Source organism: Nipponia nippon, unplaced genomic scaffold (genome assembly GCF_047370975.1).
Source record: "Nipponia nippon isolate SJK-2023a ecotype South Korea unplaced genomic scaffold, ASM4737097v1 scaffold_10, whole genome shotgun sequence".
Classification (NCBI taxonomy): Eukaryota; Metazoa; Chordata; class Aves; order Pelecaniformes; family Threskiornithidae; genus Nipponia; species Nipponia nippon.
Window position 1 is genome coordinate 21276788 of NW_028262291.1, and position 26555 is coordinate 21303342.

At 40.0% G+C, this 26555-nt stretch overlaps 1 protein-coding gene across 4 annotated transcripts in view; it reads left to right on the top strand.

The window, feature by feature from the left end:
• Nucleotides 1-26555, top strand: part of LRP5 (LDL receptor related protein 5) — a 163921-nt gene that overhangs the window by 78936 nt on the left and 58430 nt on the right. For all 4 annotated transcript variants that reach the window (XM_087745897.1, XM_087745899.1, XM_087745901.1 and 1 more), the window contains exon 7: nucleotides 490-661. In XM_087745897.1, the coding sequence (XP_087602023.1) occupies nucleotides 490-661 (172 nt within the window). The remainder of the gene's footprint in view (nucleotides 1-489; nucleotides 662-26555) is intronic.

Here is a 26555-nt window from a genome sequence, read left to right on the forward strand (position 1 = left end):
TGGATCCAGTTTATGGTCTCCTGAAACTGAAAATCTGCAAATTGTGAGATGATGCGTGTATTATTTGTCAAATGTTCTGGAAATAACTGGTTTTCCCTTGCTTCATCCCTTTAATACTGTGTATATAAAACGTGACTTCTAAATATAGTGTTCTTCAATGAACCTGTACATTGTGTGTTTGGTTGAATCTTCTTTTCTCTGCATTTCCAGTGTTATCATAACTATGAAAGAATTGGTCCACTGCACATTTTCAATAGTTTAATTTATTTAATGCTCAAACTTTGTATTGTCATCGCTGATTACAGTTCGAGTTGGCTTATTTGCTGCAGTTGGGAAAGCAGAAAGTTAGTAAGTTCTTTCAAAAGCAGGACAGATCTTGACACTTTTTGTCTTGCATGTTACATGCATTGACTGTTTCCCCGCGTTTTTTTGTTTTTGTGTTTTTTTTTGTTTTTTTCTGTTTTTTTGTTTTTTTGGTTTTTTTTACAGCTACATGTATTGGACGGACTGGGGTGAAAGTCCGAAGATAGAATGTGCTTATTTGGATGGCTCAGAAAGGCGAGTTCTGGTGAATACGTCCCTAGGTTGGCCTAATGGCTTGGCACTGGATCTTGAAAAAGAGAAGCTTTACTGGGGAGATGCAAAAACAGATAAAATTGAGGTGAGTAATAAAGCCATACTTGGGTGCATTCTTAAAAAACAAGTGCTGTTCTCATGTGCCGCTTTGTCTTGGATACATTTATCCATTTTTGAGGAGTCTGTTGTTTCATTAATATTAACATGATATTTAGCATAACAAGACATATTTGAGAAGAAAGGAAACACATTCATGTGGTTCAGAAAACTTTTGCAAGAAATGTTAGGTTTGTTATGTCTACACTGCTACAAGTGTAATTTAATTGCTTGAAATCTCAGGTTTTACCTGAGGCTTTTGCAACAAATTAGGACACTCAGGTACAACTTCTTTAAAAGATGTTTTGACTTGTCTGTGGTGCTTGGAACTAGTATCTAAAATTGCTGCATGTGAAAGACTTGATGCAAGGTTTGTGTACAGGAGAAGGTGGATGTGGGGGCCCTAGAGAGCCATATTTCAGGACCTTAATGATTACGTGGTGTCAAGATGCATGGACAAGAAGTAATTTTTAATGTACTACCTGCTTTGAAAACAATGTAGGCATACTACCTCTGAATTTGAGGGGGGGAAATCCTCTTCACAATGTTGCATAAACATTTATGACAATGTTTAGTATTTCTTAGTTGAAAGAATGTCTGATAGAACATGGTGTGATTCCCTTATGTCCCCCTTTTTTGGGAAGAATTTTCTTAAAAATGCAAAAAATTCATCTTGTCTACCTATTTTCAAACACTAGACAAAGTTGGACAAATTATCTGCTCGTTTGTTATGATGTGCTCCCAGGAGTAAGGCAGTGAAGTATCTCTGGAGATTCACTGCTTTAAATTTAAAATGTGGTCAAAGCAGGCATGTGTACTGGTCTAGTCAGGGACATTGACAATTGCACCGCGGAGGCTCGAGATGTTCCCAGAGACATTCTCCTAAAGGTGATGCCTTTTTTTCCCCCGTTGTTTTTGCATTAGTATCCCATGATTAAATCTTAATCTAAAAGAATAATTGTGCTGCCGCAGAAGTGAAACAAGTCTTACATATCACTGCAGAGAACCGAGTCCCAAAGCAGTTTCACTCAGAGCAGAAGGTAATAAATAAAAGTTAGAATGGAAGTTTGGGGCAAGGATTTTTTTGGGCTTCTGAGTGTGTGTTCATGAGATTCTAAGGTTTCAGTGAGTTATTAACAACAGTATTTAACTGAGAGGAAAGTCAGGAAATTGGTAGAGCTTGGTAATATTGTGATGTAAAAGGACACATGGCTTTTGTGTAATCTAGGAATACTTATCAACAGCCATTTTATACATTTGTTGTGAATGTGTTCATGCAGTTGTGGAAGACCTGTATGTAGTAGTGGGCTTACTTGCACTAGTGTGTCCATTTAATTTGAGACAGCTGAGGATATGGATAGAGAATATGGATACAGCCAGATGTTGTGAAGAAGTCTCAGACAGTTACTTATGATCCTGTTGTGTTCCCCACCACTCTCAGTGCTTAGTTTCTAAACAAAATAGTTGTTTAAGAAGCACATCTGGTTACTGGCCACTTGTACTCATATTTCTAAAATGGAAAAGTTGGATTTTGAACCTCAATCTAAATTTGTCATGGTAGGTTATGATTAACCTGAGGGTTTGGGTGACAGCATGAGACGTGACCTGAGATCAGGCAAATTCAAAAATTCCTACTGTGTTATCATTAGATCATTAGAGTTGTCAGCCAGACAAATATGCCTTTTTAATGTCTTTTTAAGCTCCAGGTGACCAGTGGCCATAGGTCCCTTGACCTGGTTGTGGTATGTACTTAGTACGAAGTAACTGTTTATCTTCCACAAAGATGTCAGAAGAACAGTTTGAAAATTAAAGGTGCTAAATAATTAGCTCTGAGTATTTTAATTTGAAAAGGGAATTCTCCAGGGAATTTGAATTAGCTTCAAAGTAAGACGAGGGGAATAACTAGCTAATTGAAATAAACTCGTAAAAACAATTATCAGACCAGAATGTGAGAGTAAAGACCCAAAAAACTGTTTTTTTCTGTTTAAAGAAGTAATTAAAAATTTTCTTCCTATGGTATAAACTAGTTTGCTGAAGTTATGTTTTGACTATACTGTTACAACAGTCTATTTCTGTACCAACACCTAAGAAAAACAATATAGAAATTTTTTGCTTGGTCGTGGTCTGTGAAGTTGATTGAGTTTTCATGTTGTTTGGGGGAGTAGCATATGCAGCATTTTTAGATAAATAAATTTTGAGGAATAACTGTGCTCTCTAAAGGTTTTGCCCTCAGGAGGAGGGGAAGCAAGACTGACTGCTAGGTCCAGAAATGTAACTTACGTGTTTGGCAGTAGCTAAGTACCGGGCTTGATGACTATCAGAGAGTTCCTGTCCCCCTTACTTTTCATCCTGCAGGACAAGGAACATTCCAGATGCCACCTTTTATAGCTGGGACCATAGTTGTGCAATGCATTTCATGGGTTTAAGCGGTCTATGCAGTCTGTCTCTATTGTAAGGCAGTGAAGCCAGCAATACTGTTTGGTTTGGCATCAAAGTTTAGGAAAATCAGAGAAGCCAAAGTAAGCTTTTTATTTCCTCAGTTTTCCTTTTGCTTATTATACTTACTTTTTGTGGTTCTCTTCTATTTGCAAAAAGAGCGAGAAGAGGGTGGTTCACTTGGTTTTGCAAACAGAAGATATTCTTTACGTGATGTGGATTGTTACATCACTAGATATGTTGATTCCTATATATTGTGCAACCCCATTTTAATTGTTAGCACAAAGAGTGAAATCTCCATGCTCCTAGCAATGGATTCCACATTTTCTTAGTTTAAAACAGGTGTAAATATTCTCATTTTAAGTCTCTCTCACCCCTTCCCCCCCTTTTTTTTTTCTTTTTGCACTTTTTATGCTTGGAGTTTACTTTTTTTAGCTATCACGAACAGAATCCTGAGGCTGTATTTACAAATACCTGAATAGGCCCATATGATGGGGAAAAAATCATGTGTGTTTGCCCACAGTTCTGAACTGTGCTGTGAAGGGGTCTATTGTGGTCTGCTCTGACTGGCACAAGTTAAAACGGCACTGGCATGTTATCAGTAGAAATGGATGTTAGATGTCTACTGCAGAACTACCATTAGAAGATAAATTTTAAGTTTCCATTTTGGAAGATGTGCCACACATGTTTGTATATTCTGCTCACTTGGGAAAGAGCTGTGTGACTTAACCGGTCACTGACAGAGCTCAGATACTGGCCGGTTTGAGATTGGTCTCTAATAGAGCTTCTTTTCATTAATACTCTTCTACAAGATGAAAAAAGTGTGCTAAGGAAATATTTTCTAAAAGAAGCAAATTGATTTGATGGATTGTATTTCACATTTATTGCTCATCTTGCTATATTTGTAAGCTAACAGTCCTTTCCTGCAAGATTTCTGTGTTTGAGAGGTTCTGTCAATATCCTAGATGTTTCCAATAAGCCGTAGTTTGTGCTTCTCTGCTGGCTCCAGTACACGTGAAACCTCACTCTAATGGTGTATGAGGTGGGGCATTTCCACTTTTACTTGCTGTTGTAGTTATTCAGCGTAAACTCATTCTGTCATGCATGTGTTCTGTTGCAAGGAGCATGCCATTTAAGTGGCTTGCCAATGCAGCTGGTGTCTTGGTGATTTGTTCTGTATGTGTATGTATGTCTGTTGCATCCACAGCTTGTCAGAAACAAAAACCAGCTGATGGCAAGTCGAGGATATGCATTTATATTTTACTCAGCTAGGTCACCTATAGTATAGTAGGATTTTTCTTTTTCCCGGTAAACACCTCAAAGTACCTTGAAGCATGTTACTGGATAAATTTGGTTTGTGTTAACACCTAGGTGGGATAGTAACTGTAAGCTGTAACTCTATTTTGTAACTCATTAGGTAGCAAAAAAAAAAAAAAAAAAAAAGTTGATGAAGTTTTGGGTGGTTTACTCTGTTTCTACACTGCAAGGAGAGAGTTCTTGCTTCATCTAAAATGGCATTCAGATTTATGTTGAGTGCTCCTGAAGGAGGAAGACTTCAAGCAACTGGAGGGCCCCTGCGCCATGCAGAAAGTGGCACGCTGTAGCTGCACTCTACTGCAGAAGGCAAAGAAGGTGGCATGTGGACCACTGCATGCTGGCTTGTATGTGCTGAAGATGGGAGGCCGAAAAGCTGTTAGATGGTAATAGAGAGGGACAGTGGCTGGGCCAGTATGTTGCTGTGCATTGGAGTAGTTGACTGTTAGGGTGCATCCTCCCATCACCTTCTTTTCAGAGCAATTAGTTTCTCTTGGGCTTTTGCAGTGCTGTCACTTGACAGTTTTCTCATCTAAAAACTGCAGTCCCAGATTTCCTGAAGCAACTGGAAATTTTCCGGAGACCAAAGATCTGCAAAAGGCATAAGGTAAAGGAGAAAATTCCCATCTCCACCGTTTTCCTCTATCCATCTACTTTCACCTGCCTTAAAATGTCCCAGCTCACTGTGTAGAAATTGCAAAATAGAATAAACTGAAACCATTATATACATCTGCTACTGTGCAGAGCGTGGTTGGACTTAAAGCCTGTCAGGGAAGAAGTAATATTACGACTGATGCCCGATAATGTAAAAGGTGCACTGTGCAGGCTTTTCTGTAGCTTGCTGACGAACAGCTTGTAGAAGAGAATTGCTTTCATCACATAGCATGCCTTCAGCTGCTTTCCATATAAAAAAAAAAACAAGAGTGAATATAGCTTGTGCATATTTGTGCGTACCTTTGCTTGGTATTCTCCTCTGGTTGCTGGTATTTTAGATCTGCAGGGAGTCATCTTACTCTCCCTGGGAAGGCCTGTTCATATATGAAGTTCTTAAACAGTGACTGAAATTTGTACAGCTTGGAAATTTGAAGACATCTGTCCTATTTGTGCTGGACCTTGGGTTTGAAATGTACTGTAAATGTCTCTGGTTTTTATGTTTGTTTGGTTTGGGGGTGGTTTTGTTTGGTTTTGGTAACACATTCTGACATTACTTTTGCGTGCGCTCTTCCACAATTAGAAGAGAAATGCTGCAGAGCTGTTGAGGGTACCAAGCAGCATCCTGTACCAGGAGAGTATGTTCTTATTTGTGCATGTTAAACTTCATGAGGTGAAAACAGCAGTTACCCTTTCCTAGCAAAAAACCTTTCCTAACCTTTCCATCTGCAGCATTCAGCTGCAACACAAAGGGCTCAGTTACTTCACAAGCAGTTTGCATCCTGAAGAAACCATTTGGCAAGACTTGTCAAAATTTTGCGTGACAGGAGCCTATGGGGCTTTCGTTGCAAATTTGGCACCCTGTGGTAACATGGTTCCCAGCTTTTAATTTATTTTTTTAATTAGTTTGGCAAAGTATACAGCAAGGAAAAATATATAGCAAACTTTGGGCTGTATCTGTTGAAATCATGTGTTTGTCCGTGCGGCTTCAGCTACGAGTAAGGGGCATGGATTAATCCAACTGAACTCTGGATTTTACTGACAGAGAAAAGGTACTTTCCAGGAACAAACAGCAGATTAATGAGGATTACAGGGTTCCAGCAGAGAGAGAAGCAAACACCCAATGGCATCCACGTGTAGAGTTTCCTAAATCTCCTTAAAAACAATTTTGTGGTTAGCCAGGTTTTCCTATGTATTATTTCTTCAGCATTTGCTTAAAGTGCCTAAGGTATAATTGCATAATGAGCAATTGCTGAATTCTCAGGTGCCTGTTATTATGTATGCATCTTACTTAAGTTTGTGCAATGTTCTTGGAATAAATGTTATGCAGACTATCCCTTCTGGCAGCTTCCCCTCGTCCCACCACTTCCCCTCTATTGACATATGTCCTTCATTTGTCTTTGTAGAAGACTCATAATTATGTACAGTAATTCTTTGCAAGTTTGTAGAGTGTTTGTCTGAAGTGTAAGTCAGCACCAGATGACTATCCTGGAGTTCGCTGAAAAAATTTTCCAAGATGCAGTTACGTGGGCTGTCCTTGAAATTTGAGGAAACAATCTTTATAATTAGTTTGTTGTTAATTACATTCTGCATAAATAGTGACAAATGACATTTGGAACAATCTGCTACGTAAATGGGAGTAGGCTTTGCGGAAGTCAGTTGTACTGGGGAGAAAAATTAACAACTAAACTAATTTAAGGCTGCTTTTTCTAAACAAGTCCAAGTATACTTCAAATATTACACATTGTTTTCCAGTTGCTTGACCTAAAAAATGCAATATTTAATTTATACATGAGATGTTTTCTCATAACCAATACATTTTTGTGCATGTGTTTCTTTGCATTGGCATTTTTCACCGAAGGATTAAAAAGACTATGTAGTGTAATAAACCACTTGGGAGATATTCTGGACTGATTTACTGAAACAGGCAAATCTCATAGAGAGAACAACTAATTTAAACTTATCACCACATGCTAGTTAGATATAAAAAAACTCAAAGCCTCATTTTTCTATAAATATAAGTGTATTTCAGAAGACCTAGTTTATATTTATATTAATGTAAATAATCCCCACACTGCATATTTATATTAATACATGAGAACAGAAAAGTGAAATGGATATAGAAATAAGAAATACAGGATCTCCTTGATCTAAAGAATAGATAAGTACATAAACTGTCTAAGTAGACAGCTGCAGTAATAAAATCCCTTAAATTGATGATAGTGAGGGAGCCTTAATTTCAGTGATTTTTTTGAAACTTCTCAATGACATTTGAATTGATTTAGAACTGTGGCAGAGAAACATCAGCTGATGTAACTGTTAGAAATAAGTTATTAATTGAAGCTTATACTGTGGTCCCTAGATGAAGCATATATACATTATATCCTATATTTTTTGCTTCTGATGCATCGAGAACGGATAAAACTTACAAATGTAAGTGCTACGTATCTAAAGTGATACATATCATATTATATTGACATATAATATGTTAATGTTGAATAGCACATGTCGGAATTGGGCTAGCAAACCATATATACATCCCTGCTGTTCATATAGCTCTGTTCAGCAGTGTATTCCTGCAACCTGGGCTGCTCCTTTGAATGTTGCTGGTGGTGCCACTTCTAGTTTTTCTTTTTGTAATGTACTACTCTCCTGCCTGGGATTAAGCTGTGTTGTTGGGGGAGTGACATGTGTACATGTTTGTGGTCATTGGGTAAGTTTTTTTGTTGGAGCGTATGTGGTTTGTAAGCATTATATACCACTATGTTTTTATAAGTTTTAAATATCTGTTAGGCCTCTGTATTGCTATGTGTTTTGCTTGAAGAACCAGCAAGCATGAATGCTGTTGTAGGTGGATGGGGGTTTTTTGTTTTACTCGAAGGAAGCTGCTCGGCAAACATTATTGCATGAGAGCTGTATTTGTAGCAGTGTCCAAAGACCTGGAGTATAACTATCTTTTAAGGTTCTGAAGGGGAATAATCTATACTAGTGAGCTTGAGACCAAATTTTTACTAGCAGCAAGATAGTCATCGTAGAATGGATAGGAGGAGTCATTTGGAGGAAGGACTATCTTAAAATGTTGTCGCAGCGTTCTGGTAGTTCTTGGACATTGTTAAGACTGATGACAAATGAGTTATGATTGCTTTTCCCAGAGGGACATTGCTGGGGTGGAACATAGGCTTTCTGGGAGGGAAGAGAGCTGAATCTTTTGCTTCAGTGCTTTAATGATGACAATTATACATATCTGTGGAGAGTTGCATAAAGAATAAAACAGATTCTCACTAATTCTACAAAATTATATAAAGCCTGACAGGGCTCCTTCAGTGATAAGGGTGTGCACCTCTGGAAGAAGAAGGAAACCTGGCAGCTAGGGGAAGAGGGTCTTTTATTTTCTCCTCTTCTCTCATCTGCCTGTTGGCTGTTCTGCTTGCACTGTCAGACTCATCACCAGATTTGGAGTCAAGAATAAGCACATCAGTTCAGACTGGCAGGGAGTGTTAGTGAAGTCTTAACTTCCTCTGCTTTTTTTTGTGTGAACTTGAATTTAGTTTTCTGATCAGGCATATTTGGAATGATCTTTCTTAACTAGTTTGCTACCGTAGTAATGCAGTTGGTCCAGCCTTGTACACACCAGCCTGTAGTGGGGAACAGGGACTGCTGACATGACACATAATGATCTGTAATGTTCAGCAGATCAAACTGCTGAGTGATTTCAGATCCTAATGGTTTCTTATGCATTTAAACTCTTCTGGCCGTGTTACATGTTTCTAAACCCTAAACTCTGGTTCAGGATTTCCTGGTGTGAGACTACCTCTTTGTGGAACACAGAAACATAGCCAGCCTCTACCTGCTAACACACAATGGCCATATCCTGTTTAGGAGCATAGAGCCTTCTAGCTCCACTTCTAATTACAAGATCAAGTTGTCTGTATTTTGTTTACTGCTTAATTAGGAATTTCAGTATGTTATTTTATACCTTGCACCACATGAGCTTTATTCACTTTTAAGAGGACTGTTACCAAGTGTGGTAGCTGCTGAAGAAAGTCAGATCCAGGTTCACGAAATGAGATGCTTTAGCTGATCAGAACATAAGCGTCGCACCCTTCTGCTCTAAGCTATGTAGTAAGGAAGTGTTCACAGAACAGAGAGACTCATTGACCAAATGGAAGAAGATAAACCTATCAAGGTGAATTCCCTCCTGTCCCTTTTCAGCATTCTGAGATAGCTACCAGGTGATCCGAGCCCTAAGCAAGAGAAAGGTATGACAGTGTTGAAGAGGAAAGTGTTTCATATAAGGGACACATCCAAACTTTGGCCAGTTCCATCCTGTGTTCAGTAGTGCTCTTGGAGATATATATAATTTTCCATTTTTCAGCAGCCTTGAGTAAAACTTTTTCTGCTGTTCCAGATGAGATGGGATGGGGTGTGCCTCTGCAGGTGGATGATGACCTAGCCTGAATTAGTCTTGTCTTTATCACCTTTTGGCTGAAATGCAGCAGCCCAATAGACAGGGGTGTGGAGGCTTCAGTCCTCAAGGCAAATGTCCTGGACCAAAAACATTGTACCGTGTCTCCTCAGCAGCATGTGGTGCCGTGAGCATATTCCTAGTTCTTTAAGCTGAGATTTCCCAGATAACTTTAAATCAAATTCAAGATGCCAGTTCTTTTCTTCATGATCTAGGCCATGCATATGGAAAAGGCAGCTACATGTCTGAAGTGAAGACTGCTGTCTGGTGTACTGTTGAGCATAAATGGATTTTATAAATAATAATAAAGCCGAATCTTTTCTCTAGTAAGGATAGTTTTTTCTTAAGGGTTGTGCTGAGATACTGGATTAACCTCCCCTCCTCCCCACTTTTCCCAATTTCCAGGAACTAAGAAACGTCAAAAAGTTTAGTACTCTGTTCCAAGTGCAAGGTTCATATTAGTTGACCTTGCCTTCAGCATCATAAATAATCAGAAATGTTTGTCTGTAAAGAAGTAAAGCAAAACCCCATTGTGTGGAAGCAGTTGCAGCATGGGCTTCTTGTCCCAAGTAGAGGATACAGGAGATGATGTGGCCTGTGTTAGTCATGCCACTTAATGTGCTAATAGAAAACTCTCAAATAATGATTTGATTGAATGACCCTCCATAGGATGCTCTTGATCAGGGATTCTCCCAAACTTTTATATGCCCAGCTTGATACTGTATCCATTAGCTTCAAAGTGAAAAATCCACAAATATTGGCAGCTGCCAGTTTAAATACTTCTTTGAGTTTTTCCAGAGTGGAATCTGTACCAGTATGAACTTATTTTCATCTATAACAATTTATGATTTATTAGGGTTGCTGTATAGTCATAAAGACCTCTAAATCTTGTCGATTTTCCAGGGACTATATTGTTTTGTACTACTTTTTTTTCAAAGGGACGACTTAAAAAAAAAGCAACTGGCAGACAGCTTCTAAATTTGGTCTTTGTGGAGTGCTCAGGAATTACTTCTGTATGTGCAGCTTTTGCTATATTTATCAAGAGGAAATCCTGAGGATGTATTAAACTACAAAGTTGAAGAATTATTTGAGTGTTACATGCTTGAGACTCTCCTTTCTCCCTGAAGAATTATTTTAGTCTATCTGGTATCAAATCATCCTTTTCTGCTTGCTAGGGGGAGAACTCTGCTTTACTTCCCTTACTGGGATCAACTTCCTGTGTTTAAAAGAGGGATTTTGTATTTAGTGGTACGAAGGCTTCTGTACCTATGAAGCGTGGAAATGGTCCCCCCTTTATGAGAACCTGATATATTTTCTGGCACAGAATAAGTACGTCTTTTTCCAGTTGCTGAGAAAAAGGTGGCTTCTATGGAAGTTGGAGTAACTTGGAGTTTCTTTGTCAGACTAGCAGGTAGGATAGTTAAGAGAGTTTTTATCTTAGTAACTTTCTCAAAGTTAGTTGCTATATTTTTTGCCAATAGCTACGAGGAATTTTCTTTAAATACTATTCCATTTTTTGCATTTGTTTTCCTACTTTCTCCTGTTCTCTTCCAAGAATAATACTAAGCTTTGCCATACAGCTTACCTCTGACCTCTGGGGAAGGTGATTTGTGCTGCCCAGGAGTTGTGATCCCATGGATATTGTCTTATAGCAGTGTTGAGAGAGACTTGTTTCTCTGAGACTTTGGAGGTAGTTGTGTCAGTATGCGCAGTGTACCTATCAGGTAGGTTGGTTTTTCACCGCTGTTTGGAAACTCTCTTTTCACTGGCAAAAAGTCCTTGTCCTTCCCCTGCTGTTTTGGAAGGAAAGTATTGGAGATACTTGACCCTTCAGTGTCTGGAACTCTCTTTCTTGTATGTAATCCTTTGAACGCACTGGGGAGGACACTGCACCCTTCTTGGTGTTTAGCAGGCTTAGGTGTGAGCTTTTCAAATGAAGAATACAGAGTTTGTGCCACAAAGACAAATTCTATCTACCTTCTAGTTCAGCTGTGTTGGGTTTTTTAAGGCTTCTGCATTGGTGATGGTATTTCACAGCACCACAGAAGATAATGTTGGAAAGCACCAGCTGGATTGTCTTGAGCAATGCTGGGAGGGCAGGTGGTGGTACCACATGTGCCTATCGGCAGAAATTTCTGCAACATTTGGTTGTGAAACATGTGAACCTGGATGCTGTTAGAAACAGGAGACCTGACATGGGCTGGCCTGACGGCGTCCCCGTGTTTCTGAAGAACACATGCTAAAAATAGAGGTGTAGAACTTGCTTTTCGTGCCACGTCTTATTAGTGAAATTTTGAAAGCTGTCAGTACTGTTTTTAGACTCGTATCATCCAGCCCTAATGAGAAAGAAATCTAACAGACATACATGACAGCCACCACCAGCCTACCCTAGTTCTCCCAAGATTGCCTGCAATGGTGGGAACTTTTTCTGATAAATGTCAGTAGTGTAGATGAGACCAAAGGTTTTTGTGTCTATTTAGCCTTTCTAAAAATTCTTCAGTCTGCTGATGGGATAGCAGTCACTCAAAGGAAGACTTCCTTTGCTTGGCTTGATTGGCCAGAGTCATTCTGTGGGAAAGGATGCTAACTTATTCTAAACTGAAGGTGACCCTTGCCTTTTTGTAAGCAATAAAGACATAATAGAGGCCCAGTTAGGGTTCAGTGGAACCCCCACAGCCATCTGCACACTTCATTGGCAGAAGTGGCTTTCACTTGAACTTGCATTTGACAAGTGTTTTCTGTCTCTTTCTCATTCAGAAGGGTCCTTCAAAGCCAAGTAATTGAAATGCTCTCACCCCTCCCTCCTTTTCCTTCTTCCTCCAAACTTGCTTAAATTGCAGGGCAACTGATATTCAATGTTAATGAGTAAAAATGCATGCACTTCCAAAGCTCACACTTTTTTTCCTTCCTATAGGGAATTTCCAAACCCCCCCCCCCTCTTTTCCACACTCTCCAGCACCAGCTTCATAAAGGAAAAGTTGGGGGAAAAAAAGCGTTTCTGTTGCGTGTTGCGTTGCCTTTTCTCTCTCTCTCCCCCTCTTTTTTTTTTTTTTTTTTTCCCCATCGGGCTGGACTTTTTGAAATGAAACACAAATCAGGTCTCTGGAATAAAAGGTTGTGAGTATGCCTTGTGGCATTTGGAATGAGACTATTCACTGCCTGAATGACTATAAATAGAAAGCAAGGAGCTGCGTATTTCTCAGTTCAGACTCCCTGCAAAGAAGCGCCCTTCCCAGTTAAAGGGTGACTTTTTGAAAGAAACCTTGTTCCTTGTGCTGAATTGAATTGCTCCAGGAATTCTTCTCCTTGCAGCTTGCATAAAAAGGCATTAATCTCTAATTTATTTCTCCTTTTAAAAGGCAGTATTCTCCATCATAAATGTATATTCTTAGCCATGTCACCAGATATGCCCGTCTTGTCTGTACAGTGTTGCATGTAAAAAAAATTCTGAGTGCAGAACAAACATTGTTCTCGGCAATTTTTGTGCCTAAAAGCTTTCCTTTTGGCTCTGGGCCAGCTGTCAGCTCCCTTTTTATCTGGTATTCATTCTTCAGTGAGAAGGCTAAATTAGCAGCACTCAGGTTTTTTTGGATTTTTTTTTTTTTTTAGGGATTGAGGAACAGAATGGGAATTGTGATTGATTTTTATAATAAAAGATTTGATTCTCCCAACACACTTGTGATGTTGCTGACGGTAAGAACCCCGATAGCTTGCTGTTGCAGTTCTGCAGACAATTTGTTTGGCTGATTTGGCTGTTAAAAATGCTCATAAATCTCCTGTGTTTTGCAGTTATGCAAATTTAGTGCAATCATTTTTCTTTTGTCTCCCTTTTTCAGGAGGACTGTAGTATTAAAGAAAGAAGTATAGTGGATGGGAGGAAAATGTTTGATGGGTTTGTGAGTTGGCAATGTTAAAGATCCTACCAGTCGAACTGTTGGATTGGCTTTTTTCTCTTTTTTCCTTTTTTTTTCTTTTATTTTCCCCTTTCTGTTTTGCCCCCCCCCCCCCCTTTTCTTCCCTCCTTTCCCATTTTTCCATCCTAACACAGTGGTGTTTTGTGTAGTGTTATTTTGAAAGCTGCTTCTAATTTTCTCCTCAGACCTTTTGTGTCACATTTCTTTCTGCCTTCAAAAAACTAGCAGGGGCAGCCTTCTTCATAGAGTCTTCTTTTCCCTGCTCATAGTTTTTAAACAATGGGTCTATAGATTCCTTGCATTGCTCTTTGCGTTACTGATGGATTCCTAGTTGTGTGGGTTGTGGGTTTTTTTGTTTGTTTGTTCAACAGAGGAATTAAAAGGTTGACAAATACCCAGCTTAATTTTTTAAAGCTTAGCCTGTGCATGGTTTACAGTGTTTTTCGCATTAGTGCTAATGTAAAAATGAGAGCAACAGCGAATGGACAGGAAATTAAGGGAGTAATGTGAGGTTGCCGTTCATATTTCAAAGAAAAGGAGGAAAAAGCAGAAAAAGAAACGTGCTCTTCACCAAGCCCAGGAAAGCAGATTTTAAGAGGTCGCTAAGGAGAGAAGAGATTCTATAATATTTAATTTCTTTGTAGTTTTCTAAATTGTAATTTTCTTAGCGTGAAACTGATGGTCAGTGTCACTCTTAATAGGATTTTTCATAGCTGGACACATGAATAACAAACTTTATAGAGAAATGTATTCAAGTTGGTCATTTCCTTCTCTTGATCCTGAGTATTGGGGCACCTTGATTATCCTTGTTGTTTTACGCTTTTGTCTGTGTGCTCGTTTCAGTCTGGCGCATCGTATGTTTTCCTTGTCACCTTTATCGTGTGACTGACTTCACCTACGATGGGCCCTGCTGTCCTTTTGCATTTGCAGCTAGGGTAGGTATATCTGTCGCCTTTTCCCTTTCCCTTGGGAGCCTCTTGTGAACCATTGTACAAACACATTGGGCCCTTTCTTATCTTGCCTTGCCTCCATTGACTTTTGTCCAGCATTTAAAGCTGCTTTGTAGATGTCACCAGCCATCCACTCGCAGTTGTAAAATTTGCCTTCTACTATTCCCATCTTAGCTTATATTTTTACAGTATTTTTTTTCCTGTCTCTTAATTTGGAGTGACTTTGCTTCATGGGATGTTTTACCTTTATAAATCTCCTTGAGCAGAGCTCTTAGTTTAGAAAGACAAGTGATTGCTCAGATAATATTTTGCCAGTTATTCATCTGAGTTGCCTTTGAGTTCTTCACTTGACTTTAAAGTTTCTTTCTAGCTAAAAAACCCACAGTTTTTCTTAGACCAAATATTGCATTGATGTATTTTTAATTATGTTGCCCACTAGTTCATGATTATATGAAATTTTGGATCATGTGCTTTTTTAAACTTATCAGTAAGATCTTTTTATATATAGTGTTTATATATATAATATGTATATTTAATAATAATATATGTATACCCTGTTGAAAAGTAAAACATTATGATCTGTAAAGTGGGTGGCAAGCACAGAGCGCGTCTTTCTTCTAGCTATGGGTCTGTTCTTATTCCTTGTTAAAATATCAAACACTTTTGGCAAATTTAAGGCAAGAAGAAACATTCCAGGAAGGACATCATTAGAACCTAGCTAGTTGCTTCTAACATAAAACTCGCCTCTTTTCTGTCATATGTATTATTAACATTTTAGCGGTATTTTGAATGCCTGAAAACCCCATTGCTCTCACCTAGCAGGTAAAGCACAGGAGAGCACCTCTGCTTTAGAAACCACTAGTCATGAAAGCTGTGTCCTTGGAAAGAAGGCAGGTGAGATCTGTCTCTAGGAAAGCAGAACTGTTTTTTGTTTCCCTCTCCTGGGGTGTCTCCCTATTAAGCTGGTTAAAGCCGCAAGGCTGTAGACCCAGCTACCCTGTTGTCACTTTCCATTCCTATCATGAGTCCTTCTGTTTTGGCCCCAAGCAGTTAGCATAGATCTACATGAGGAAAGTCCCCACTCAAACCCCTTGTCACTTGAAAACATATCAGAATGGATCTTCAATTTATCAGATAATCAGTAACGATTAACAAACTCAACGCATCAATTTTACCAATGTCTATGGTGAAAGATCTGGTTTGGTTTGACGCCTCCCTCCCCTTACTCAGATACCAATAAGGAGGGTTTTACAAATTGTGCTCAAAGAGTGTGGATAGTCTTCTAGTTTACCTCCCCAGGTTCCTCTCAGCTCTTGTCATATGAGGTTTTCCTAACCCAGAAGCAATGGATGTTTAAGTCTCATCCAAATTCTGTGCTATCTGTGAACAATAATAGCTATGTAATTGCCTTTTCCAGTGATGTAAGGTATAAATAAAAACATTGCTTTTACTTTAATACTGCTTTTACTGGATTCTTCTGTATGTTCCTTTGTTTTTTCTTTGCTTTACTTTTCTTCAGTCTAACCTCATGAGGTAGCATTATTGTTAACTCTCATGGCTCAGGGCTCCAGCTACATGCCTGTAGGAGTCAGAAGTTTTCTGTCTCTCATGTATAACTGAGAAGACCTATTCACCTTGGCCACATCTGGAGGCATGACACTGAGTCAGTGGTCTGAGGTGAAAATCAGTGCAGAAAATCCTTTCTTAATAGGTACTTGGTGTGCCTTGTATGTATGTGCAGAGTCATAAGGATCTGGGGTTAGGAAGGAATATTCTTTAGAATATTCCCTAGAACTTGCTGTCCAGCCTGATATCTGATCCTCTTACCATTGTATAAAAGTGGGAGCCATGCGTTTTTGTGGCAATATTGGTGTCATCCACTTTGCCTGTGGCATGCTGATTAGTAATCTTCAGTGCAACTAGAGGGAGCTCAGTATGGAGAAATGTGTATGAAGGTAAGTGGACCCTGTTTTCTTAAATGGTTTTGAGATTGAAGTCTATGAGACATTTAATGAGTTGGTGATGGGGGGGGGGATGTTGTCTTTTTCTTTGGAGGGCAAAGCAACTGCTTTGTTTCTTTTTGGCAAAATTAGTTCTCTGCTTTCCACTGATAAATGGTGTTGTCATATAGCAGCACAGGATAATCTATGTATTCCCTGTTCTCATTGTATAACTGTTTCTGAAGACTGGATTTGCTGGTGCAGATTCGTCCTCACTGGAAATAATACAACTACCCAAGTCTGTTGTCAGAACAGAATATTAATGGGTGGCATATTACTAAATCAAATTAATAAAAATGCTTAAAAGAGAAGCTGCAACAAGCAGCTGAATGTAGAGCCGGTACTACCTGCATGTAGCAACATGAAGCAGGACCTGGACTGAAAACACAGAAATGAGTGTCTTTGTTAAAGTGTAAGTGAAATATTTGTCATGAGCATTAAAAAGAGAATTGCTTGGGTTTGTTTGCACAGCTCCCACAAAAATAATGTCAACTTAAGCAAATTTTTGACACCCAACTTGTCACTACCTGTGACAGCTTGTGTAGAAATCACTGCAGCTGGGAAATCTCATGCCTGTGAATTTATGCTTAGATTGGAAGTTACTCCTGAAGACTGTGCCATGCTTTGGAGATACCATTTTTGCTAGTCCAAACTGATAGAAGAGATGTACTTTGCTCTGCTGAACTACTCTAAAATGGCAAGGCCCAGCCTAAGGTGTGATATTACTGTAGTGATTTGGAAATATTGGGCACAAAAAGAAGGAACAATTAATGCCAGGTTCCATGGGGAATCTGGGAGGTGACAGAGGTCAAAACCAGGATGTTCTGAAGATTCTTCCAGAGTAGTAATTACAAAACTCCTGGGTTTTTTGTTTGTTTGTTTTTTTCCTTAAAGGCTGGTTGTGTTCTGATGGCCCAGCAGAGGTTTAGTAAGGCCCAGCCTTGGATTTGCTCCCCTAGCGAGATACTGTATTTTGCAGCGACTTTTCATGAGCATGCTGTGAGGCAGTGAAACCTAAGTACTTTCCTTTTAGAGAAGGATTAAACTTTGTGCCACCCACTTCTAGAAAGTTGAAGAGCTCTTGTAGGTAGGGAGCGTCATTGCCCTTCACATTACAGATTATTAAATTGAGACATGTTTCAGTTAAGTGAACTGCCTGGAGGCGGTTAGATTTGGAACTCAGGCCAGGTCTAAGAGTTGGGAGGGTTAGGAGTGTGGAAGAAGTCACGCCCCTCAGCCTCTTCTAGAGCTCGGAAGGTCATTTGCTCAGAGTACTTAAGTCATCCAGGGAGCACCAGCACTCCTTCCTTTGGTATGAGATATTCCACTGCTAGTGGGCGTTTCTGGCATAGCTGTACTAGGGAAATCTTCCTGCATAAAGCAGATCCCCAGGGGACAAAAGTAGGTCGTAGTTGTACCAACTTGCTGCAAGACCTTGGGTTGGGTGTTTCAGTTATTATGTGCCCCTGCAGCAGAGGAAGGTTAGTGTTTTCCAGCTTGTTGAAGTCTTACTAATTTAAGGTTTGTGAAATGCTGCATAAATGCAAAGAAATGGGGAGATTCAAGGCATCTTTGTGGAATGCCACTGTGTCTCTTTTGGCCCTCTGAGCTTTCCTCCCTATGGTTTGTCATAATGTTCTGACCTCATGAATCTATCTTTGAGGATTCAGTAGTAGACAAAATGTCAAAATTGTTCTTGGTACAAGCATTTGCCTTTCATCTTGGTTTATCAGTAGGCTTCTGGCATGGCCGTACAGGCAGCAAAAGGAATGTCTTCTCCTTGTCTGTGATACTTTGCATTCATGGCATTATGGCATGTAGGTCTGGAGACTTTGTATGGTGCTTATGCGTTAACAGGATCTCCTTTTGGTGTGAGCTTAACACCCTCATGACAGTTCTACCTTGTCTGTCACCTGGTTGTTCCTGCTATGGAGACAGTTCACAGGCAGGAGGAATCCCGTTTGTTCCACAGAACCAGTGCACTTGATGCCACCTTTGTGTAGTCAAGAGCTGCTCATCCATGTTTTTTGTTCTCTTCTACGGCTGAGATGGGAAGGATCTACAAGATAACTGGTCTTTTGTTTTCCTTCATTTTCATAGTTATCAGTAACCTGTTAATTGTGCTACGAGGTATGGAAATCAATGCTAGCTGTTACTTACCATTTTTAAGAACAAAGTAAAGGCTGCATTAGTTTCTGCCTCCATTATCTATTTCCTGTTTTTGGAAGTTTGAACTTGTGACTGTAATAGGGCACTCGGTAGCACAGGACAGCTTTGTCAATGGAAAGTTAAAGTTGATTTTGTTGGTGAATATCCCAGCTTGCTTAGATCTTGTGAAAGAAGTTGAAAACACAGCAAATGGTTCTCAAAAGAGAAGAGATTGCCAGTGAGGTTTGGGAGGGGGAGGACAGGCTGAGATCAAAGATAATTTGCTGCTACAGACTGATAAGAAAACAGAAATCATTTGGTTTTGGAGCAACAGACTAAGTTCTTAAACATGTCAGATCAGTCCTGTCCCCAAAGTGGAGTGGGATACCTGATGCTATGAATGAATGCTGGAACAGTTGAGATGATTTCTTTTTCTCCAAATTAAACTTGGTACAAATACACTTTTTTTTTCAGTTTTTCCATGCTGAAACGAGTATTTGGAGGAGAGGCATAGATAGAGTGAAGAGGTCCTATGCATCTATATACTTATTAACATCTGACAAGTTTATGTCAGCAGATGAGGCTCAAAGAGTTTATTCTGATAACATCCAGGTCTTTGCCCTTCTTTGAGTTCTTGAGCAACTAATCCATTGGTGAATCAACTTGAGAACTGCTGTCTTTTTCAGCCTTGGTGCTTTAAAGTAAATGGACTCGAGCTTCTCCGTTAGAGACCCCAGCAAAGAGTGAAATGAAATTCATTTCAGTAAGTTCTCAGATTTCTTCTGCTTTGGAGAGGTGAGTACTAGACAAGCCAAAGGCATGTCGCTTGTCAACTTCTCACCCTGGTATCTTTCCAAATAAGTGGGTGAAAGTTTTCACTCTAGCTTTTTGCAAGTATTTTCTTCTCCATGTTGCAGCTGCTTTTGACTTCCTTAGAGAACCAACTGAGTTGGCAGCGCCAGCTGTTTACGGTCAAGGGGTAGGTAAAAGTCTCTTGTGTTGAATATACAACTGGAACTCGTACATCGGTGTTAAGATACAGGCAGTGGAAGGTCATGGGAAGTCTCCGATTTCTGATCAAACCAGCTTCAGCTTCCTTTTTTAGAGGAACTTCCTCTGAGTATCTAATAGTTTACTATGTAACAGTTGCATAGTCCAGGCATTCCCAAAATTTGAAATATTTTTTGTGTGGAAATGATCAATTCTTTAGAAAAAGGAATTGGGATTGGATGTACTGAACAAATTCACCACAGGCAGTGTTTGAGTAAATTAGCTGATTTTTTACTTGCAGTTGGCACAAAATTGACAAATACAAACACTGTGATCCCAATCAGGAAACCACCTTACCCCTAATACAACCAACGAACCAAACATTCCCTCTATCCAGAGAAATCTCTCAGACGATAAGCCATCAAGTCTAAATACGGTCCCAAATTTAAACAGAAAACTGATATTTTTGTAGTCACAGAGGCTGCCTCCTCCCATGTCATCAGGCTCAAAAAAAGCATACATTTCTAACAGAAGCACAGAATGGTTGTTATAATTGCTGTTCTTTTATGTCAACCCAGTACCTCAGAGTAGAAAATTAATTATTTTGGTCTGTTTGGGTTACTCTCTCTGGTTTTCAGCCTTGTTTAATAAAATCAGGGGGAGAGGTCCTCCATGAGTCTGTACATCTGCTGACACACAGGGTTCTCTGCAGCACGCTTGTGACCTGGCTTGTCATCCTTGCTGACAGTGAGCTGGGAACTAAGGCTCAGACATGGCCTTAAGCCGTTCTCTGTAGCAGGTAAGACCCTGTGTGCTCAGCTGGGGTTATCGCAGTGCCAAGCATGCCAGGCTGGGTGGGTGTCCATCTCTCATTACTCTGTGCTCCAGTGAGGCACAGTGCCACATCATCTTGGTCAGTTGGGTCATAGGAGAATGATACAGTTTAGTTGTGTGCAGCAGCAGTACTGGGAGATTTTATTCAGATGGAGTTTGCATTCCTTAAATAAATGAGCCATTGCAGCAACTTAGAATATGTGCCACTCACTGGATCGGAGAAAAACTCCAGTTTTCTTACACACCCATGAGTGAAGAGTGCGGTTCTAGTGGCCAGGAGCATCTGGGTTCTCCATGTATTAACTATGAGCCATCTTCCTTTTGTAGTTCTGCAGTGAATCTGACTGTTTTCAGAAGATGCTGAAAGGTCTGTAAAAGTCCCCTTTTGACCAGATCTGGAGTGTTGTAACACTGTCACTCTCCTTCCCCTCCACTTCCACGCTCAAGATTTCTTTCCACCAGAATACTGTAATGATCATAAACAACTAAATTGGTCAAAACAAAACACTGAATAAATATGGAGACAAAGATATACCCTAAGCAGAAGTTTCATTCTGAAAAGGAAGCTTTGGAGAGTCCACAAAGTATTCTGAAAAGTTCTTCTCCCATTTCAAGTGGTCAGATATTAGAATTTTAAAAGATCCTCATGTTAAAATTAAATGTTTAAATGAGGCTAAGAGGAATTTGTGAAACTGAAATGATAGAAGCTCCTGCAGCACTCTCAAAATGACAACTGGGAGGCAAAACTCACTTTGTGAAGACAGATTTATTTTCCAGGCTTTCATACCGTAAGACCTGGTACTCAGTTAGGCTTTAATTTACATGGAAGTGAACTGCACCAGAAACTTCTTTTAATAACGTGTTCCATCCCCCCCCCCAGTCAAGGGCTTTTCAGCTTCCCATGCTCTGCCAGGTGCACAAGAAGCTGAGAGGGAGCACAGCCAGGGCAGGTGACCCAAACTGGCCAAAGGGCTATTCCGTACCATATGACATCATGCTCAGTATATAAAGCTGGGGGAGTTGGCTGGGGGGGCAGTGATCACTGCTCGGGGACGTGCTGGGCATCGATTGGCGGGTAGTGAGCAATTGTATAGTTATAATTTCCTTTGTATATTATTATTGTATTATTATTATTACTACTACTATTACTACTATTCTATTTTATTTTACTTCAATTATTAAACTGTTCTTATCTCAACCCATGAGTTTTCTCACTTTTACCCTTCCAATTCTCTCCCCCATCCCAGCGGGGGGCCGGCATGAGCAAGCGGTGTTTAGTTGCTGGCTGGGGTTAAACCACTACAATCTTCTCCTCAACTTTGTTCTTTCTGCCCTCTTATGCACTGCCTGTCAGGGATGTGAAAATTATGGATCCTTATTTCTGGTAGTTCCTGTGTGTTTTTTCAAAATGTGTGGGTGGCAGTGTCAATCTGGAGGCAGCAGTGGGTCCTGTGACTCTACTAATGCTGCATTAACCATCCATGTGACCTACAGCAGCGTGTGGCAGTGTCCTGACTCAGTTTCCTTGCATGCAAGGTGGGGATAACTGATAGCTTTCTGTACAAAATGTTTGGATCCGTGGATGGAAAGAACTGTGAAAGAGGCTAAGCACTGTAGTCTGTGAGTGGAAAACTGACCTCTAGTTAGCCTCCCCCTTCTTCTAAGTATACACTGTGTTTGTTTGATAGTGGAAATCTAATCCTTTGGGAAGCACAAATTCCTATAACAGCTCTGATACATATAAATAAAAACATATTCCTTGTTACAAACAACATCAAAGCAATCACAATATGGATTAAAATACACAACCCCCCCTCCTCCATACTAATGTGCAGCAATGCAGAGTTCAAATGAAGCCATTAGCAGTATCTCCAAGAATTTGGCAAAAGCAACCACACTTTGTAGCTACAGGCGATGGAAGTCCCTACTACAAAGAGGGAGGGACGGGGGAGTAGCCTGCACTGATCTAATATTAGTCAATGAGGCACAAAGTATGTAAAATCTCATATCACCAGGAAAATTTGGCTTGAATAGTAAAAGTAAAGAATATGTAACTGATTTGTCCATGGGTGGGTTATTTGTGTCTTTCGATCTTCCAACAGAAAACGAGATTTCTGAAAACGTATTAGAAACACACACATATGCACTTACATGCGCACACGTACAAATATATATATATGTACGTATATATCTGTGTTTATACATATGCACATGCATACATGTAGCCAGATCCTGAAACTCTTTCAAGCATGCTTTCATGAGAAAGTTCCTGATAGGGACAAAGTGAAGATTATTTTTCTGATTCCTAATGAAGACTGTGAATCTTGCTAATGCCAGTCACAGCCTGAAAACACAGTGTGTGGCTGTTCCAGTATTACTAAACCCAGACTATGGGTTTGACCCATTGCCACAGGCAGTGCAGCTCATGCATGAAACAGCTCTTCTCCCTAAAGAACATCTGCTTAAAACGCAGACTTAAAATGACTTTTTATAACTTGCCTTTTGCCCTTTTCTTTTAAGTCTTTCAGGGATTCATGTTACATTTTTCAAATTTCTCTGAAACCCAGAACACTTGAAACATTTATATTAGAATTTAAGCCAAGATTCCCACCCAGTCAGTGTCTCTCAAGAGCTGAAGATTTAAGTAAAATGCCAAATCTAAGTTACAAAAAACCCCAAACAAACAAAAAACAAACCATAACACCCAAGCAGCCACCCACCAAGCCCCAAAGCTAAATAGACAAAACAAAAGGGGATAGGGAGAGACAGAGGCACTGAAATGAAGAGACTAGTTCAGTCTTGCAGGTGGCCAGTAGCAGGAAAAAAGGAGGAATTCTTCCTGCTGTAGCATCCTATTTCTTCCACACATGGAGTAAACCAGGTTTCTGAGTCTCCAGAAGTTTGTAGAATCAGGAGGGGTGGGATTTGGAGAAAGTGATGAGTGTTATCACTGCAGGTGCAATTAGTGATTTAGTTCTTGTTTGCAGGATTCTTTAATAAATATTTAATGTTGGCTGTGTTCAGCTGCATTCCGTTCTGCCATTTCCTCCACTTTTCCGTGCTGACAAGATCATTTGTTTAATCCCATTCTTGAAGAAGTTGTTCCCATTCTTTAATTTAGATGTTAAAACCTATATTGACCTAGTCAAGTTCTTTATCAAAACAAAGCAGGGGTTATTCTTTTTCCTTGCTTGCTTTCTCAGCTTTCCAATGCGTCTCTTGACTATGGGAAATCTGGATGCATCTTATATGCTTCCCCTTTTGTCCTTTATTTCTGCCTACTCTGCTTCAATAAACAAACATCATTCTGGAACTGACATACCAGTGCACTGGGAAGTCAGGATTTTTGTTCCCTCTTTGATAAGTGAAGACCAAGGCCAGAAACTTCCTCCAGTTACCACTTAATAGGTAGGTACAGTGATGATAATTTCTGTAACCTGCTACAAGATCTGAGGGCACATTAATGGTCTTTGCAGCTGCATATGCAGACATCCTGTGAAGCACAAGAGGTAGTTATGCATGTTTAAAATGTGTTTCATCCCAATTTATGGAAAAACTGTTAGAGGAATTATGAACATCATCATTTCCCTGCTCCAGCTATAGGAAGCTTACCTCCCTACCTACTCTTGAGTGTCTGTCCTCTGTCTGAGGGAACAAGAGCCTTCCAACATGACAAGAGTATGTACAGCCTCCGTGTTCTATTGATCCCCATCCTTGTCAGTTGAAGATGGCCTTACCTTTCCTATCAGGTCAATAAACTATTTTCACAGAAGCAGCCCTTCTTTGTCCTGTTATGCAGCCTGTTCTTCAGGAGATGGCATCTTCTGAAAGGCAGGTCCAGTAGGTCTACTGGTCCCCAAACTAGACAGAACTGCAGCTGCTTAGCATATGGCCATCTGTCTTTGTGTCTTTATCTTCTCTGCCCCAGCCAGACAGTTAGGATCATTTTTGTTGACCACCTTTGCATCTGTCACTCTGGTTCTGCTTTGCTTCTCTCCCTTCTGCTCTGCTGCGACACAAGTTCTCCACCCAACTCCTCCTTTTACTCTGGTTGAGGAAGTAACATGGATCCTGGTCATATCAGAAGTGACTTGGTGAAGAAGAGAAAGATCTTGTAGCTCTCGGAAGTCAAGGTGAGCACAGTCAGATCCCACAATTCTGACTGGGTGTTGCTTGCAGTAAACTGGCAAAATAAACCCTCTTCCCTTCTCCCCAAAACAAGAAGCACATATCTGCTGGTCCCTCTCAGAGACTGCAAACTAACCAGGTCCCATCTTGAGCTCTTCCTGAGCAGTGACCACAACTTGCCATGTTAGAATAGAATCTAGAAAACAACAAAACTGTGTTGCTGGTGTTTAAATTTGAGCCTGCATCTGCAGAAAGAAAAAAAAAAAATTATACACCTGTGCCACTGACAATGGCACCAAACTAGCCAGGGATTATTGATGCTTCACAGCTACTTTGAGAATTCTCTGCTTTATGGGGAAGAACACACCAGAAGACAGAGAAGGTGTAGTGCAAGATATTTCCTGTTTTCTGGGACTAAATCTCTGGTCCTCAGTTGCCCTGTCTGATGCCTGTGTCTATCTACAGATTGTTTTCGTGTGACATGGGGCAGCCATATTTCAAATGCATTTATCAGCAGAAAGCATCCAAGTGTCTGCTCACACACACAAGTGTGGCTCTAATTATTCTGTTTCTGAACATACAAGTCAGCTTTGTCTTTCCAAAACTCAGATGATTGAAGTTCAGTATCACAGTGGAAATTACTTACTCTGTTTTTTCAGTCTGTGTCAGAGTACAAGTCTGTTAGGTCGTCTTTGGATTGCAGGTCCCCATTGACGTCGTTCTGTCAGCAATGGTGAAGGCACTAGGATTGCCTCAGTGGAAAATATTGAATCAAGTAAACTTAATTGCTGGAAGGCTACATGATACAATGACTTTCTCCTTTTTTAAGAAAGAATTCTGGTGTTGATGTGTATCACTGTTGAAGCTCACATCACGGATTAATTAGTAGTACTTGTTTTCTCTCTATAAACAGTGCTAAGCAGAACTATATCAAGATACAGCTGGCTGTAGGTTTTTCCTTCTGATAGGGTAATGGAGACCTTAAAATTTTATTTTATCCTTAGCTATTTAGAGAAGTAGTCTTTTTTTTTTTTTTTTTTTTTGGTCCCCAGAGAGCCTTCTGAATGGTTTGTCTGATTGGTGAATGCCTTCATGGCCATTTTATTGCAATTAAGAGTATGCGTTTTTTGGTTTTGCAGCTGTTTGTTTTTGTAGCTATTTCAGAGTGTTTTACAATGGAGTTGTAAACCATTACTGATGAAATGGTATATAGAAATGAATCCCTTTCAGCTAATTATAAATAAATAATATTAAATAAATAAACCCACAAAAAACAGATGTGCAGGTGGACATCCAAAGACCTAGCTTTTTGATGAGGCTGGTCTCATCCCTGAAACTCCTATATCCTTTCATTCTGTGCTTTCCACTGAATGGTACAGCAACCTTAAAGCCAGAAGTGCTGTGCAAGGTATGAGATCAAAAGCATAGCTGGAGCTAAAGCAGGAATGCCGAGCCCTTTTTGGAACAGGGGCAGAATGCTTCACAAGTGTTGGGCTCAGCACTTTGAGCAAAAGTTTAAATCTGACTTTAGAAAAGAAGTTGAATATTTGTGTCCATGAAAACTGAAACCAGGTCTTTTTGCAGGCCTGCAAACTTTGTGGAGACTATAATGAAAAAAAAAAAAAATTGGCAATTACTGAGGTTGCTAAATGAGCGATTACTACCATGTGGGGATGGCAGAGATCTCTGGTAAAGGGTAGAAGAGGTGTCTCCACAGCCCATTAATGTACTTCAGCTGGTACTGGGAGCATTCTACCTAGAGCCCACAGGTGGCATGTTTCCTGAGAGGTGGACCTTGGCAAGCGTTCTCTGAGGCTAGCCTTGACCCTTGAGTGAGAGGCTGGAGGGAATGATTTATACACGTGAAGTATGAATGCGTCTCATTCTGAATAGCTGGTGTGCTTTTGCAACAGATTTCTTAAATGAAAAGGCAGAAGGTAGCTAAAACAGTCTTTCTAGCCTTTTTATGAGCTGCTTTGTTTTAAAGTTGGCTGAAGGAATGAGTGGAGTATTAGCTGTGGTATGTTGAGGAAGACTGCATCTTGACTAAACA